The sequence below is a fragment of the Pungitius pungitius genome, chromosome 17, assembly GCF_949316345.1.
Source record: "Pungitius pungitius chromosome 17, fPunPun2.1, whole genome shotgun sequence".
Classification (NCBI taxonomy): domain Eukaryota; kingdom Metazoa; phylum Chordata; class Actinopteri; order Perciformes; family Gasterosteidae; genus Pungitius; species Pungitius pungitius.
Window position 1 is genome coordinate 17,705,832 of NC_084916.1, and position 17,172 is coordinate 17,723,003.

Sequence of the window (17,172 nt, forward strand, 5' to 3'; positions counted from 1 at the left end):
TGTTCCTCTCAGTCATTTATGGGAAACAACTCCTCTGCTCCACCTTTACTCTCTGAGCAGGAGTCTAACTGAGTAACAATCTTTTTTCCCACGTACATTGCATTGCTGTGATTTATGTCCCAGCTCCGCCGCATCCGTAGCATCTGAGTACCCCTCCCCGGGACGTGTGCTCCTCCGCCCGATAACGGACTCCTTTTGACCTTCCAATAACCCTTTCACATTGTGTTTCTACTTCTTTCACTGGAGCAAAGGAGACTTCCTGAAGCTCATGTTTGGTGTTTTTACATCTACATTCATGAAAAGGGGTAAAACCAGCCAAATGACAGCAGGAAGAGCAGACATCTAGTTTTGCTTTCACTTGCTGTTCCACACAGATCCCGGCTAATCCCCCTGAGAGGCGACACCTGAAAGGACAGCAGCTGTTGATCTAAGTGTCCCACTTCATCTCCATGTTGTCACTCACCGATTAATCTCATTCCCTCAGAAGCCCCTCTGAAACTTTCAACTTTCATTTTTATTCTACAACAGTAATTTTAAAGGAAAATATGAACTGAAAACATTATTGGAAGTCAAAGAATGTTGCAGTTGAACCTCATGGCAGACAATCTTTTACTTTTTTTCCCCCACCAAATATCAACATTGGATCAATATTGCTTCAACAACAATAATAATAATACTCTTTTAATGCTAATGTGCATGATATTCCTATAATTACTATGTTTCATATTATCCAGAAGCACGGCTGTGGTTTGTGGGATTAGGGTTCATCCTGTCACGGTTTGGCCTCGCTTCCTGTTTTAGTTTGAAGTTTCATGTCTCTTGTGGTCCTGGGGTAACTTCACTTCCTGCCTTGTCTTGTGATTGCGTGATTGTCTCCACCTGTGTCCAATCACCTGCACCTCCCTTGTGTATTCAAGCCCTGTGTGCCTGTTGTCCTTTGTCGCGTCATTGTCTATATGTCCCTCGTCGTTGGAGCACGTTATTGGTTTTTGAGAATAAAGAGCACTTTGATGGAAGAAACTCTGCGCCTGAGTCCTCCCTGCAGCATGCCCCAGCCGGAGTGTGACACATCCCCTCGACACCATGAATATGTTATATGCATTCAGGGGGAGGGTGAAGGAAGGAAGGGGGCTGAGTTTCACTATGAGACTTGGAAGTTTGTGAGGGACGAAAAGTTTGATAAATGAAGCGCCTCTTTGGTTTGGTCCAGATTAGATACTAAATATATCAAAATATCCAAAAGTATCCCCAAACATTTGCAACCGAATGAGAAAAACTTCCCCTTTTGTCCCCCAGGGTTTCACCTTGGACCTTATCCCAGAGGTTTTTGTTTCGTATTCATCGGCTCGGGCCTCTTTGGTTCCAGGAGGCGGCCTACGGAGCCGTAAGGAAGGTAACCGGCCAGAGACCAGACCTCTGGTACATGCGGAACACATCTTCTGATGTCCTCACCACTCCATGACCACACCGTTTTCTCTTTTATTTGATTTACTTTGTCAACACATTAATGCTTCTTTAGTTATCTTCTACATTGTGGAACATGAGTAGGTTTTGAGTCTCTGCAGTTCAATTCTCTGAAACTGAAATGAGGACAATTACAAAACAAAACAAACAGGATAAATATCGCAGCATTAGGATTATCATTTGAAAGAAATAATACAAACTGTTTAAGGGGAAAATTAGGTAAATAAACAGTTTAACTTGAATGATTTATACATCCAGTCCAGTGTTAGTAAGTGATAACAGAAGAAGACTTACCGAATACTACAATGCTTTCAAAAATGGCAAATATCAATCTTGCTGATTTTTTTGTGAAAAAAAAAACATTTCACTGTTTTCTGTGAATGGCAGATGTGGGGCGGGTCTTCATTCTCAGCAGCTCTTGGATTGGTCGATTGCTGCCCTGGTAAAAGTCCAGTCCTGTGATCCACTCGACATCTCTGACCCTTGACTGGTGGAACCACATGAGGTCTTCTACCCAATCAGACTCGGCTTCTGAGCTCTGTTGATGCAAAAATGAAATGTCACGTAACAATATTTTAAATTGAACATCAACAACCAGCCTGCTCACTGTGGCGAGGCCGCAGGAGGCGGGCAACGAGGTGTCATCTTGACATGCTGTGTCTTACTTTGCAGCTCTCCGAGTTGTCGGGTCTGTGAGGCCACAGGAAGGACACGGTCTGCAGCTCCCCCCCGCAGGCCGAGACCGGCTGGGCCGAGTCCCTGCAGCCCGTCAGCACCGCGAAGAAGTGGGTGGGCACGGAGATGTTAGTGCCGGACACGAACCTGGAGTCACACACACACTCTCATGCATCAGCAGAGCGCAGAGGAGTAGTGTGAAGGTGCACTTTGGACGGACTGGACGTCCTTTTGTGTCGAGCCGTCCACCAGATGTTGAATGGATTTAAAAACAAGAGCATCGGTGTCGGGCTTCGGGTCTCAGTGCAGATCGGTCAAGTTCTTCCTCAACTGTCATTTTATTTTTGTACCCTGAAGCACTGACATGTTGAATTAGTTGAATTGGACGCGCACTATGTACTATACTACTATATTGAACATCCAGAGAAGATGTGAAATGCATGAGTATGACCACATCGTAGGAAACCTACTGCTGGATCTGCCCCGGAGTGTCGTACTGGCCGTCGTAGTTGTAGTCGAAGGCTGGCCCCGTCACCACGTTCACCCCGTTGTACACAGAGGCGTATTTCTTCAACAGGACACTGTGGAAGTAGTCCCAGATTCCTGCAGCAGGAGACAAGACGACATTTTGATTTTAAGGGGAAGAACTGCAGTGCTTCAACAAGGTTTCAACGAGTTGCTTACTCTTAAACTCGGGGTACATCGGCACCACATTGCTCATTAGGAGAGCATCGTATTGCTGATCCGCTGTCTCGTTCAGACCTGCAAACACACAACGACAGACAACGGGCCTCATGAAAGTTCAGGTGAACATCTTTGATCATCCTTACTTGTGGTCAAAGGAACTTTCTCAGTTTTCACCACCTTCAGATCTGCTCCTGCCTTGCTCATTGGCAGATGGTGTTACTACATCAGCTCCACCAGCCTCTCCTCCGTGTCTGACTCCCTGTGTGATGCCTTTTCCTAAAAAGGATCACTGGGTAATTAATGGCCACAAGCTCCAAACAAAGTGGGACCAGTATTTATCTTTTGCTACGTGGTCCAAACAAATCCAAATGGCATAAGTTACAGAAACAGAAGAGCGGAGCAACAATGACGGGCAGCAGTTCTATATACATCAAATGCTTTTAGAGGCCCTTAAAACTGCAGTAATAACTTCCCTGTGTGGTAATGGCCTGTTTATGTGCAAGCCATCTGTGCGCTCACTTTATCAAAGCTGGGTGTACGCTTCACGTGACGCTACGTTGGGAGAACTGGTTTATTGGCTTGGGTCTGAGGTCAGAGGTGATGGAATAACACGACTTTTCTATTGGTCCTTGTGTCGCTGGTAGAGACCAATCAATCACAGTAATCCCCGCCCTCAAGCATCCCCTGCTTTAAATGGACCATAATCTACTAAATGAACATTATGCTGTATTGAAGAAAACTTGATACTAGAGACTGAGACCATAAACTCATGTTTACAATGTTTACTGAGGGAATAAATCAAGAGAGAAGTAGAGTCATTTCCTCATAGACGTCTATGGGAGCAGAGGAGTCGCCCCCTGCTGGTCACTGCACAGAAGTAGAGTCATTTCCTCATAGACGTCTATGGGAGCAGAGGAGTCGCCCCCTGCTGGTCACTACACAGAAGTAGAGTCATTTCCTCATAGACGTCTATGGGAGCAGAGGAGTCGCCCCCTGCTGGTCACTACACAGAAGTAGAGTAATTTCCTCATAGACGTCTATGGGAGCAGAGGAGTCGCCCCCTGCTGGTCACTACACAGAAGTAGTCATTTCCTCATAGAGGTCTATGGGAGCAGAGGAGTCGCCCCCTGGTGGTCACTACACAGAAGTAGTCATTTCCTCATAGACGTCTATGGGAGCAGAGGAGTCGCCCCCTGCTGGTCACTACACAGAAGTAGAGTCATTTCCTCATAGACGTCTATGGGAGCAGAGGAGTCGCCCCCTGCTGGTCACTACACAGAAGTAGAGTAATTTCCTCATAGACGTCTATGGGAGCAGAGGAGTCGCCCCCTGCTGGTCACTACACAGAAGTAGTCATTTCCTCATAGACGTCTATGGGAGAAGAGGAGTCGCCCCCTGGTGGACACCACCTACATCATCTTGCCGGGTCCTAAACAAAAATAATAATGTTGGAAAGAGAGATTGAACTTTCCATGTCAGTTTCATCCACATACGAAACCAAAAACAAAAATTTGGGGGGTAAAGGAAATAGTCTGTGGCCTGAATTTGTATACATGCTACTTTCTACAAGTCTCGGCAGACACATTTTTATGAAGAAGTTATTGCGTCATCATTTGTCTAACGAGATAAGGATCAGAACAGGCCTGAGATTCTATGGAAGTAAAGGTTGAAAGTGTGTTCAGAAGAGAGGGATAAAGAGACAGGAAGTAAGTGTGCCCCTCGGGAGGCGTTCATACACCACACCCATCCAGACTGCCCCGGGGTCATCCACTGAGTTCCCATGATGCATAGTGACCCAACTGGCTCTGGCCCGTGTGGCGCGTTACAGCAACAGATCCAATCACATCAATGTATGTGAACATAAGGAACAAAGAGAGTGTTGGATGGTGCTTGGTGCGTCTCTAACGCTCATCCTTATCAGATCTGTGTCTGCCTGGTTGGCACGTTGTGCTTTTCCCTCTGACCTTGCATTCCTCAAGCATAATAAGACGGTGACTCCCTGAATGAGCACTTAGAAGAGCTTTTGATCATCAGTTGTGAATAACGGTTGATAGAGTGATGAAGCTTACGCACTTGGCGGGTACAGGAAGGCGTGGGTCATGTTCCCGGCTGCCGAGTACTGGTCACATCGGGGACTCTGGGACGCTCGGAGTCTGACATCAGCCCTCAAACAGTCAGCTGTCGCCGGTGGCAACGGGTCCAAGTTCATCTACAAGATCCAGAAGCAATTAAAAACCAACCATATTACTCCATAACAACAATCACCTGATTCTAGTGGTCCAGTCGGGTTGACAACATGGTTTGATTCCGTTTTAGAATTAAAGTTTTGGGAGTAAGTAACTCTGCTGCTCTGCATCTATTTTCATGTTATTTCATGAATTCAATAACAATGACATTGAAGGCAATAAGGACACCATTTACTGGCCTCGCATGCCAATGGATTGATCACCATGTTTAAGATGATCCCTCACCCATGCTGGCAGGCCTCAGTCAAGGAGAGAAAGATCTCCCCAGGGAGAACTCAGTTGTGCATGCAGTGAAGGCAGAAAACCCCTTTTGTTTTAATCATAACGTGGGAAATAGTAGAGTATTTCCTGGAGAAAGATTTGCTACCATTTCTTTTCAGTGCTCACACCACAATTTTCATCTTGCAGAATTTGACCAATTTCTAACATCAAATCACAGATAGGTGGCGCTGTAGCAAAAGGCTGAAAAGGAATCAGGTCACTTGACCAATGACTCTCCACACGATCCATCACTATTGTGTCTCATAAGATTGTGATGGAAACATTTGAACTGGATGCCCTTTGAATGTTTTCCCTCACCGGCCTGTCGATGGTGAAGGAGCTCCACAGAGGCATCAGAGCGTCGTGGCTGAAGGCCGCGATGAACCCTTCCTGGTGGAGGACGCAGTAACTCTGGTCAGGCTGCAGCATCCGGGGGCGGCCGAACATCATGTGCTTCTTCTCCACAGCGGACTCTAGAAGAACAAAAAGGTGCACTTTGACCTTTACCAAATCGGTGGTGTTTAGATAAGATAGACAGTAATATGAATCCTATCCAGCCATGTAGAGAAAGTTACACCAAGTAACACAATTAAGATCAAAGAGACCCGATATGACAATTAAGACACAAGAATCCAAAACAAAGCTGACATTCTAGAGGCTTCCTGACCTTGCTCTGCTGTCAGATTGAGGCGGCTGTTGAGGTTGTTTCCGCTCTACAGAGAGAGGGAGGCAAAAGAAAACCACGTATCTATTAAAGGAAAGGAATGGTTTGTTATACCTACACATTAAAATACCTAAATACGCTCAGGCATTGCATAACATTGCCTTTAAAAGGCGTAAAAAAACCAAACTAGGCACCATAAAGTTGTCTACTTTGACCTCTTGGCCTTAAACAGCGAGGAGCCACAAGCGATTAGTTGTTGTTTTCCAAATCAGCCTCAAATATCCGAGTTCCTGAATTCATAACACGACTTTCTTTACTCCAGCACCCACCAGGGCCGGACACGAGCAGCCCAGCTGGTCCTCGGGGTCGAGGCCGCTCAGCGGACAGCGGAGCGGCGCGCTCTGCTCGGGGGGGGGCGCCGGAGCGTAGAAGGGCTGCCTCAGGACGTGGTTCATGCTGCCGTGGGTCCCGTTGTTCTCACTGGGGGAGATCTGCATCACGTCTGCAGGAAGGACGGCCGCTTAGCTTTGTGACGACTGTGAACCAACCTTTAGTTAGCTTTAATGTGGCTAGCCATGGCGCTATTGTGGAGAATTTGACAGTGTTGGTAAAGTTCACTTTCCACATGAACAAGTTCAAAGTTTAGTTAGATTTTAAATTTTAAAATGAACTAGATCAGTTCATAAATCAAACTCAACATTTTTGAACTAAGTTCACAGTTCCAACTAGTTCAGTTCTTTTTTTCCAGACGTTGCTGCAAGCTATTATTTTTCCAAATTATTGCCACAGCCCAGAACCACAGACAGCAATTATTTGATCAGTTTTTACACTGAAGCTATGCATCAGATTTAATCTTCATATCCAGTTTTGAATCCTTATCCAACCAGGGTTTACATTAGCATTGAGGGGATTGTTGCTTTAATGTTGCTGTCCATTCACTCCACACTAGCAGCAGTTGCAGCGTTCATCCCTACAGTACATTCTCACACACATGCTGCTTGGATGGTCTTTTTTAAATAAGGAATAAAAACAGGACAGTTATCATTAAGGTGCAAATGTTTGCAAAGAAAGGTCAGATTCCTCCCATCCTCACCGCCCTTGTCAGTAACTTCATAATACTCTTAAATTATTATACGCCGCCTCTTTGCTACACGCAGCTGTTGCCTCCGTGCATTTCTTTTTTTTTATGACGCATGCGCGGTGCGACGCTGGAGGCTGGTGTTGCCAGATCGGGTCTTTTTTCCCCTACTTATTAAGGCGCGTTTACGGTGTGTTTTCTATAGAAATCTGGCACCCTGTTTGAACGTTAACCTGAAAGAACGTGCCGTTCATAGACATCAGAATGAACGAGTTTTAATACAGTACGTTCAGTTCACTTTTGCCCAAAATATGAACGAGTTCACGAACTATCGTTCAATGACCTCGTTCAGGCACAACACTGGAATTTGAGTTCCTCCCGCTTCCGACGAGAGACTCTTTTGAGTGACTCACTGTGATTCATTGTTCATCATGAGCAAGCTCCAAGTCTCCCCAGGTCCAACTCAATGAGCTTAGCATCTTAGCATAGCCCCAGAATAACCAGCGCTCATTGGAGGCTGCGGTTTACGCGCCCATGAACTCACCACACATGAGATTGTACAGCTCGATGTTTGAGAAGGGTTCGATCTCGGTTTTATACAGGAACTTTGGTCCATAACTGACAAACATGGCCTGCAAGAGAAGAGGGTGGAACACTGCTGAAAGGTGGATTTTAACGGTTTGCGTGTTGGGGGACAAAAGACTTTTTGCTCAACATCTTGTAACATGCAGTGTAAGCGTTCGTGCCTCCTCACATGCATGCTCCCAGCATCGTTGTCGTAGCCGTGGTTTCCCCCCGAGCAGAAGGTGAGCGACCCTGGATATCTGTGGGCACAGGAACAGAGATCATAACCCCTTACATGCACATATTAGTGTTCCTCTGTACACCTGTGCAGGAACTTTGAGTATCATTTTACTGACCAAAGCTGTGTCTTCTACAGTATGTCTCATTTTACGACACCATGAATGATTTTAAAGTAATGCCTTTTGTCTTTGTCTTGTGAGTCACTCAAATGTTGTTTCTTTCCACTTAAACACCCTCAAGTTTTAACATGTGGCAATGACATGTTTCATTGTGCCATGTTTCTTCCTATGAAACACAAAGTCAGCCAATACATTATTCATGAACACTACTCAAGTTACGCCCTGTGTCTTATTTGAAATGAAGCAACGCCACTTCTGTTGTGATTTAAACTGCATTTGACAGGTTCTGCTGCCTGAACACAGGAGTGATGACCTTTGTTCTGAGACATCTTCAGAATAAGCATCATAGGAAGAGCTGGGTGAGGATTTGTTTGTTTAGGCTACATCTGTCATCAGGAAACATCTTCAGGGGAAGGGTGGGGTACCTCTCAAACAGCCACTTTGGCTCCACCAGGACGTTGACATCTTCAATGCGACGGCTGTTGGCAAAGTGGAGGCGCTTGGGCAGGTGGGCCTTCAGGTACGGCTTCACCTTTTGGTCGGGCCGCTTACACTGAAACCCCCACAAGCACAACCTCACAACATCTGTTACACGGCCACACGGGCTCTTCCTCCGTTGGAGATGATGTCACGTGTGTGAGAAGAATGAGCACTTACAGTCATGTTGGCAACTAGTTGGGCCGAGTCCACTGTGGGGGGGGGAAAGAAAGAAAGAAAGAAGTCCACCGCTCTGTCATTACAGTCCCACAAAAAAAAGCTCTCAGGAGCCAACAGTGATAATCACGAACGCCTCATGCAGCGAGACATAACAAGCCCCACACACGCACCTGTAGCCACGGACAAAGGTGTGATTAGTGGTAATCTAAAGACGAGGGGGTTTAACACAGGCCGACACACGTCGGCTCCACGTGTGTCGGGGGGGGGGGGGGGGGGGGGGGCGCGTGAAACTAAGGAGCAGAGTCCCGGCAACCTGAGCCCTTGAGGGAAAGCCTCCCCACAACAAGACGTCACACTACGGAGGGGGAAGCCATCATCTTTTTCTTTTGTTTGTGTGGGAAAAATGCTGATTGTATGTTATCTGAAATCTTCATGCTCTTCATGTGATGACTGAACATTGATGCAGACACGCAGACCTGGACACCTGTGACCTGTGACCTTGACTCTGTGAGGGCCGCGAAGCCGCTTCAGTACTTCTACTCACACGGGTCGCTGCCTCGGGACCTGATGCGTCCGAGCGGCCCCTCGGTGACCCAGTAGCTTCTGACGTCCCCGACCAGCTCCTGAAGAACCTCCTTCCTGTCGCAGCTCGTTTCCTCCATGCCTGCAACGGCAGCCAGACGCTTTCTCATCCCTCTTGAATACACTTGTTGTGTTCAGGTGTTTCGTTTCGTGATGAACGTTCCCTGCTGGTAGCTCCCACAATTTGGTCAGTAGCTTTGAGTGTCTTACAATGGCGCGGACCGGGTTTCGTTGTAGTTACTTACACGCCAGGTTCCTCTCATCAGGATGTAATGGGACATGCTTTTGTACCTTCAACAACAAGACTGCTGCCAATTTAAAGCGAGTTTCAAGTCGCTGCACGTTTGTTTCCTGGCAGCTCAGAGCACAGAACTTTATATCATTAACAGCAACAAAAACACATGTCAAAGATGATCTACATATTGTTTGGTACTAATTTAAAGGGTCTTTTGTGCTGTTATCCCTCTGTAACTTGAGTCCTGGCATAATAATAGACCATTGATCTGATCCTGGACGCTTTAGGTAACGTAAAGCGCATCGCGTACCGTGATCGGCCACGATGACGATGTTGAGGCAGCGGTGGAGGCCGATCTGCTTGAGGCCGTTCATGAGCTGACCCATGACTCTGTCCACCCCCTGGAGGCCCTCGATCAGCTGGAACACAGGAGCACCGCTCATCCTCTCTCCACAGATACCATGCCAATGAACAGATACCAATGGGATTCATCTAGTCTTCACTGGGCAGAAATAACTCAGTTATTTCATGTCTGTGGTGAGAGTCTGACGCTGCTGAAGGAGTTTGTTTTATTGGAAATATTATTATATTTTTATGTAGATTATTTAACCGCGTTGCTCAAAGGACTTTTTAAAATGAGCTACAACAGACTTATCTGTGTAAACATGGTCCGTTACTATTATATCAATATCCTTTAAAGGTATGTTGAGGTGTTAAAGAAATGAAAGAAGACTCTTGACACCATGTGATTCAGCGTCTCAGGTGAACTTACCCCCCCGCTCACAGGACCGTAGCTGTGTCCAGACTTATCCGGTTCCTCCAGGTACAATGTGTAGAAATCTGGTCTGGGAGAAAAATGTCTCGTGTTTTTTTTGCACCAAAAGCCACCAAAAAAAACCTATTTGCGGGACTTGCTGAACACGAGTGAGGTCATTGCAGCACAACGGACCTTTCATCATCTGGCAGCTGGAGCCACCTCAGCACGGTCAGCACCCTCTCTTCAAATGGCACTTTGCTGTAAAGGAGAGAGAGAGGTGTTTGGGTGTTAAGAACTGTGAGTGCAATCAGGTTCCGTCTGAAGCTACCTGAGAATTCAGTCCACAGACTTTGTTTTGGAGGTAACATGATTGAGAAGGACGAGCAAACTGTGGATTCGAGTCCCTTTGTCTAAACACATTTAGTTTGTTTAAGGAGGCCTGAACGTAAAGGGATTTGAAAGAAATGACTTTTTCCTCCTCTGGAGAAGAAATGAAGTCAGGCCAACAAAGCTGCAAGCGGTCATTGAGCAGACGCCCTTCAGTGTGGCCTTGGGTCGGCACAGGGCAGTTCCTGCTTTCCCGCTCTGAATCCCTTGGATGGAAGCCACTGGCAGCCGGGGCCTGGCTGCATCCACGTAACGCGGTTATGTTGATTCATCGATCTCAACAAGTAGCCGAGGAGAAACGGCTTCAGAAGTATTTACAGAATCCTGTGAATCATAAACAGATGATCGTGTCTTTTCTTAAGAAAAGAAACTCCCCCAGTGGGTCACTAACATTAAGATCATTATTTGTGTATTACAACATTTCTGAAATTTCAACATCCAAAATGAGGCCTTATCTTATAGTAACATTTCTTCAATTTATACACAAATATAGAGATGTAAATAGACAAAGTAGTAAGTAAGTAGTGTGTAATGTACACACACACACTGCTGTTGTCAGCCAGGACCACAGAAACGTTCGCTTCTAAAAGCGAGGGGCCTCTCCCAAAAAAGGTCAATGAGTCGTAACCATGGCGATGAAATTCAAAGACCACCATCAACAACGTTGTTCATACATTTTCGACCCAATTTAACCCAAAAGAATCTCTAGTTATTGAGCTTGTTGTTGGCTTAATGAGGCTCAGATTGTTCACTACGTAATTAACACAAGGTTCTTCTTCCTCTCACTTGATCTCAAGTCCACTGAAAAGACAAATCTCTGAAATCTCACGAGAGGTGAGGGTGGAAAACGAGAGGAGCTCTGGTATTTAAACGCAGTCGGCTTATATTCATGGAAAGGTGTCGTGTCTCTTTAGATGATCATGTGTCCATGTGATATTGCAGAGTGAGGCTTCTCAAGGCTACGAATCCTAATATTAATATTGCAATGTCATATAGCGATCCAACGAGGTCATGACCTCCAGGTCCTAAACGTCGAGTAACCATGGACACCAGTAACCAGCTGCTTCCCCCCCCATAGGCGAACACATGTGTGATCGTACCCGTTGAAAAGTCTGTAGATGTCGGGGAAGCTGCCGTTGATTTTGACGTCGGACCCCGGCCAGAAGAACGTGCCGGCCTTCAGCCCCTGGAACTTCGCTGTGTGCCAGATCTACGAGGACAGAGAGGACGCTGGAACAGGTCCACTAATGTTCTACATTCAAACAGGCTCATTCCAGGGGGGCATGTGCTACTCCCTCCAAATGAATCTGCTGCTGTGTACTGGATCTACTCCTCCCACTGAACAATAAGACATGTCCTCACATTAAGGGACACACTCAGAACCAGAGCATAATTTTCTCAGAAGCCGTTAGAGGTCAGATGAGGTCTTAATCTGTCCAATCGTGGACTCACTGGCTGCCCCAGGTACCAGGCAGGGTTGTCCTTCTCTGGACTCGACAGGCTGTAGGAGGCGTTGAACACCGGGTCGAACATGGTGTTGTCAATCAAACCGTTGGACTCAGGGTAGAGACCCTGAGGAGCAGAGGGGAGGAGATGAAAGATGAGAGAAGAAGTATGTGTGCTGTGATTTGACGATACATTGATTTGTGATGGGGGGCCACAGTTATCCTGAGTTAGCTAATAAGAAGAAAGACCTGCGATAAAACATAATGAGTGTCTTTGAATTTTAGATTCACCTGTCAATCTATATTTTTTCAAACCAAATATTTCAATTCACATCCACTAAATGAGCCGTATTTGAGAATGCAGCCGTTAGCTGAAACAGAACGATGTTTAAACGGCATGAGACACCAAACATGTGCTCGTGGGTGTCGTTACCGTGACGATGGTGTAGTGATTGGGGAAAGTCTTGGTGGGGAACACCGCCTGCATGTACGGCGCCGACGTCCCACACTTCTCTGAAAGGTGGAGAACAGACGACAAAAGGAAAGTAAGTCTTGTTTTCTCTTTCATCAGTTCATGATTCAGACGCTTCCCAGAAGTGAGATTTGTCCAAGAGCAGAAAAAGGATTTGCTTTGTTTTCCTTCTGCGGTGAATTCAACTGGAAACAGAAGCTGCTTAAGTGGATCTAATAGATGAGACATTGTTGAGGAATGCTCAGAACTGGTCCGAAATACAACAGAAGCCCTTGAGTTCCACATGTCAGGGCTCTGGAGCTTTAGTTCTCCTTAAATGCGCCACATGCCTACAAGATGCTCACACACAGATTCTTCCTCTTTCTACAACAAACGTCCATAATGTGGGTGACACTAACGGAGCTTGTCCAGGACGGGGATGAGAGCGCTCCACGTCTGCAGGTACTCGGCCCTCAGTCCATCCAGAGAGACCAGCAGCAGAGGCTGCTCCTTGAAGCTGTGGGGGGGGGGGGGGGATTAAAAGCATTAAACGTTATTGTATTGTACTGTAATACAATATGTTATTTTTAAATGTCAACCTTTGTTGAATTTAGGAGAAATCTACCAACTTAAAAATGAACAGGAAGTATAATAAGTTCCTAATTGTGTATTTCAGATGTTGTGGTATGAGGTATAAAACACATTCTTACCCTGATGGACATGTGGGGGTCACCAGGTCTTCACACTCGTCCTCCACCCACTCTCTCTCTCCTAAGGTTGATTAAAACAACGTCAGTATGTTTATTTAAAGTAACGATTAACTCCATGATTACTCTGACGGTCAAACATTTCTAAACTCCTCGTCATGTGGACCATCTCATCGCCAGCAAAAACTAAACACTTGGTGAAAAACGAAGGATGGAAAGTAGTTAAAGTGGCTCTGCATTTCCTGTGATGAACCTTTTAAGAGGTTGAATCACATAAACCAATAAAACGCTCTGGCCGAGTCCCTCCCGCTCGAAAGATCCTTGAATCGTGTAAACCGTGGTTCATCCTCTTGGATGCTGAAAGGAGAAGACTTCAAGGCCTGAGATGGAATCAGACCAAATGCCCTTAAAAAATCTATTTTGCAGCTCTAGGAGATGGATAGTTTAGAAGTTTAGTTAGATAGATGGATAGTTTAGAACATTCAGTACATGGATACAAAGTAATATGTATAATATCATAGTGGAACATGACCATCTGACTTGGTGGTGTTTTGGTTCCATGGACAAATCTTACTCATATCAAGTCAAAGCAAAATACTTTTACAAAACATTCTCCATCTGACTAAAAAAGATGTTTCCCTCCAAAATCAGTTGAGGAAGGTAAAGTTATAAATAATTCGACTTTTGCATATCCGATTTCTCTCTCTCTTTGTTTCCCATTCGCTCACCTCGGCACACTTGCATGTAGTTGGTGCAGCAGTCGCCTGCAGAGAGACAGTCCTCAGAGCACTGGCACCGGCTCTGTGTCATCCGCTGCTCCCCACAGCGCAGCCTCGTGCACTCCCACTGCTCAGCTGCAGGGACACAACCTCCAGCTAGTGACTTCCTGCAAGTTACCTCCAGTGAGGGACTTCCTGCTAATGACTTCCTGCTAGTTTCCTCCAGTTAGGGACTTCCCGTTAGTGACTTCCTGCTAGTTACCTCCAGTTAGGGACTTCCTGCTAGTGACTTCCTGCTAGTTACCTCCAGTTAGGGACTTCCTGCTAGTGACTTCCTGCTAGTTACCTCCAGTTAGGGACTTCCTGCTAGTTACCTCCAATCAGTGACTTCCTGCTAGTTACCTCCACTCAGTGACTTCCTGCCAGTTACCTCCACTCAGTGACTTCCTGCTAGTGACTTCCTGCTAGTTACCTCCACTCAGTGACTTCCTGCTAGTGACTTCCTGCTAGTTACCTCCACTCAGTGACTTCCTGCTAGTTACCTCCAATCAGTGACTTCCTGCTAGTGACTTCCTGCTAGTTACCTCCACTCCGTGACTTCCTGCTTGTGACTTCCTGCTAGTTACCTCCACTCAGTGACTTCCTGCTAGTTACCTCCACTCAGTGACTTCCTGCTAGTGACTTCCTGCTAGTTACCTCCACTCAGTGACTTTCTGCTAGTTACCTCCAATCAGTGACTTCCTGCTAATGACTTCCTGCTAGTTACCTCCACTCAGGGACTTCCTGCTAGTGACTTCCTGCTAGTTACCTCCACTCAGTGACCTCCACCAGCAGGAGGCGCGGTGAGAAGAGATGTAAATGAAGGGTTATAAAAGGTTGGAGGTGGCGTCTCACCAGGGGCGGTGCAGATGTCCTGGTAGTCGTTGCAACAGCTGCTGCTGGTGTTGCAGTTCTTGTCACACCTGCAGCCGGGGACGTCTCCGTCGTAGGGCTCGTAGCATCGGCCTCTGCAGGACGTGTGGGGGACGACTAGCACAGGAGGACAGGGTTCCCTAGATTGAAATCAGTGTTTCTGGAGGCTCACACTTACCTCTCACACCTCATTATAAGCATGTGATGGTTCACAGGTGGATATCATTGCGGCCCTGATGACCTGCTGTGACCTTAGCATGAAGACACAAACCCGGGCATGGCTACGTTCCACTGATCTACCCGTTCAGCTCAGTCACAAATGAAAAATGTTGGACGTTAAAGAGCTGCAGGTGGAACACATGACTCAGCACATCGATGATCATATACTCAACTACATAAAGAAACAGGTTCGTTGAATGGTAAGTGACTCAGCATCTCATGAGTCAGCCAACCAGGGCGCTGATTGTGAGCGTGCATGTGACTCTGTGCTTTGTAAATAGATTATAACAGCTGAATGATCCGTGCACTGTTGTGATTAGTCACAACATACAACTTCAAAATGCGTGTCCTCCTAATGTTGCACACGCATCACGTAGGAATGTTGTACATTGGCAAGAGACGCTGCTGAAGTGACTCAGCTAAACAACAAAACAAGTTTGGCCAAACGGGACGAAGTTGGAAGAGGCTTTTTTTCCCTGATTAGTTTCATTCATGAATAAAAGCAAAATATGGCTCTTCAGTGACAGTTGATGGCAGGTTTATGACAATTTTATGACAATTTGTGTTTGTCTGACAGCACCTTTGTTTTGACATTTCTGCAAGTCCAGTCCAAGACCGAGTCCAAGTCCGAGGATTAAGGTCACAATCGATGCAGCCAAGACACCCACCTGTGACACACACACACACACACACACACACACACACACACACACACACACACACACACACACACACATACACACACAGATTATGGTGTGTTCTGAATGAAATCTGCAACCACAGAACCTCTTTGTCCTCACTGACTAGACTTCCTGTCTGGGTCGTTATGTTGGTTTTCAGAACCAGCACAGTGCACGGGCAACAAGGACTTCCAAAACAAAAGAGACACCTGAAGCGGGAGCCTGCGTTATAAACTGTCTCCGGCAGAAAAGGTAAGGATCATCCAGCCAAGTGGGTTTCAAAATAAAAGCATCAGGGTTTCCACTGGTTAAGTGTTTGCCGCCTCAGCCAAAGACAAAAGAAACGTTATATAGAAATTTCAATGTTGCTACAGGAGCTTTGATTGGCCAAATAAGTCACTTATTTTAAAAATAGCTCTATTTACATTAGTACAGCCGCAGCATGTTTTAATGTGTGGGTTTGTTCTCAATGAACTTCCTGTTCCTAAAGACAGAGATGCAGGAGTTGTCTCAAATACTGCAGATTGATGCACGATGGGAAAAAGTTTTATGAAGCCAAGGGAGCGATTTCATCATCAGCTCTGAGCAGCAGTCACTGTGACTAGTCACTGTGTGGTAGTAGGTGTTTATTATTAAGAGGTATTATCCTCATATTATTCTATAAATATATGATACAATCACTCTGCTTCCTCCCATGTCCTCTTTTTACATCATATTGTCATCTATTGGAGTAAAAAGTTCTAAACCTGTGCTCACAGAGAAAAAATCCAAACGTATAAAGAAAACATCTCACCCTGAACCAAAGCCAATACTCACAATAATCTTCTTCTTCTGCAACTCCTTCACCAAACCCATAGCTCCTGTAGACGGTCTCCTGGTCCCACGGACAAGAAGTCAGAGGCTCTCTGAGCACCTGGTCGTGACCTCTGGACTTTAGCTGATAGCAACAGATAAGTAACCGATTGGCTGGAACTCTGAGATAAACTCACATTTCGGTGTTTCCACGTGCGACAAACAACAAATGCTGATGTTTAATTATCTCCGAAAGGTTAAAGGCGGGATATAAAAGTTTTTACCTGGGAATCAACAGTCGGATGGTTGTGAATTTCAATGAGAGCTGATAACTGGGAAACACTTTAAAGAGAAACTGTATCTGATAATGGACACTCGCTGTATCAAGGATCAGGTGGTACGATTGAGACCTTGATCTTCTCCTGTATATTGGAATTGTGAAAGACAAAGAAGACCTTTGCACTGTGGATTAATAGAGGAGAACATGAGGAGTGAGGCGACTCACTCTTCGGTTTATGGACTTTTTGATGCCTCGAGCTCAGAATTTGGGTCGTCGCCATCTTGTTTTTTGCAACCAGGGGTGAAATAACGGTGCTAAAGACTTTTTTAAGGCAGCCAAAATGACCTTCAT

At 45.9% G+C, this 17,172-nt stretch overlaps 1 protein-coding gene across 4 annotated transcripts; it reads right to left on the reverse strand.

Moving 5' to 3' along the window:
* Positions 1 to 1,073: 1,073 nt before the first annotated feature.
* On the reverse strand, positions 1,074 to 16,971 carry LOC119218940 (venom phosphodiesterase 1). Of its 4 annotated transcripts, XR_005120444.2 has the most exons (28): positions 16,826 to 16,971; positions 16,566 to 16,686; positions 15,650 to 15,737; positions 14,833 to 14,967; positions 13,948 to 14,073; positions 13,223 to 13,283; positions 12,932 to 13,029; positions 12,495 to 12,574; positions 12,069 to 12,188; positions 11,717 to 11,826; positions 10,422 to 10,487; positions 10,245 to 10,317; positions 9,783 to 9,891; positions 9,200 to 9,319; positions 8,656 to 8,687; positions 8,424 to 8,551; positions 7,830 to 7,899; positions 7,620 to 7,707; positions 6,327 to 6,499; positions 6,001 to 6,046; positions 5,652 to 5,806; positions 4,900 to 5,035; positions 3,004 to 3,102; positions 2,824 to 2,901; positions 2,610 to 2,742; positions 2,130 to 2,286; positions 1,759 to 2,002; positions 1,074 to 1,574 (listed from the first exon to the last, which is right to left on the reverse strand). XR_005120444.2 is itself a non-coding variant. In XM_037473744.2 (27 exons), the coding sequence occupies exons 2-27, from the start codon at positions 16,602 to 16,604 to the stop codon at positions 1,829 to 1,831; spliced, it is 2,694 nt and encodes an 897-aa protein (XP_037329641.2). In that variant the 5' UTR covers positions 16,605 to 16,680; positions 16,826 to 16,971; the 3' UTR covers positions 1,074 to 1,828. The 4 variants fall into 4 exon arrangements, 3 of the variants coding, with proteins under 3 accessions (XP_037329641.2, XP_037329640.2, XP_037329642.2); XM_037473744.2 differs by having other exon boundaries at positions 1,074 to 2,002; positions 16,566 to 16,680; XM_037473743.2 differs by having other exon boundaries at positions 1,074 to 2,002.
* Between the last annotated feature and the right edge of the window lie 201 nt (positions 16,972 to 17,172).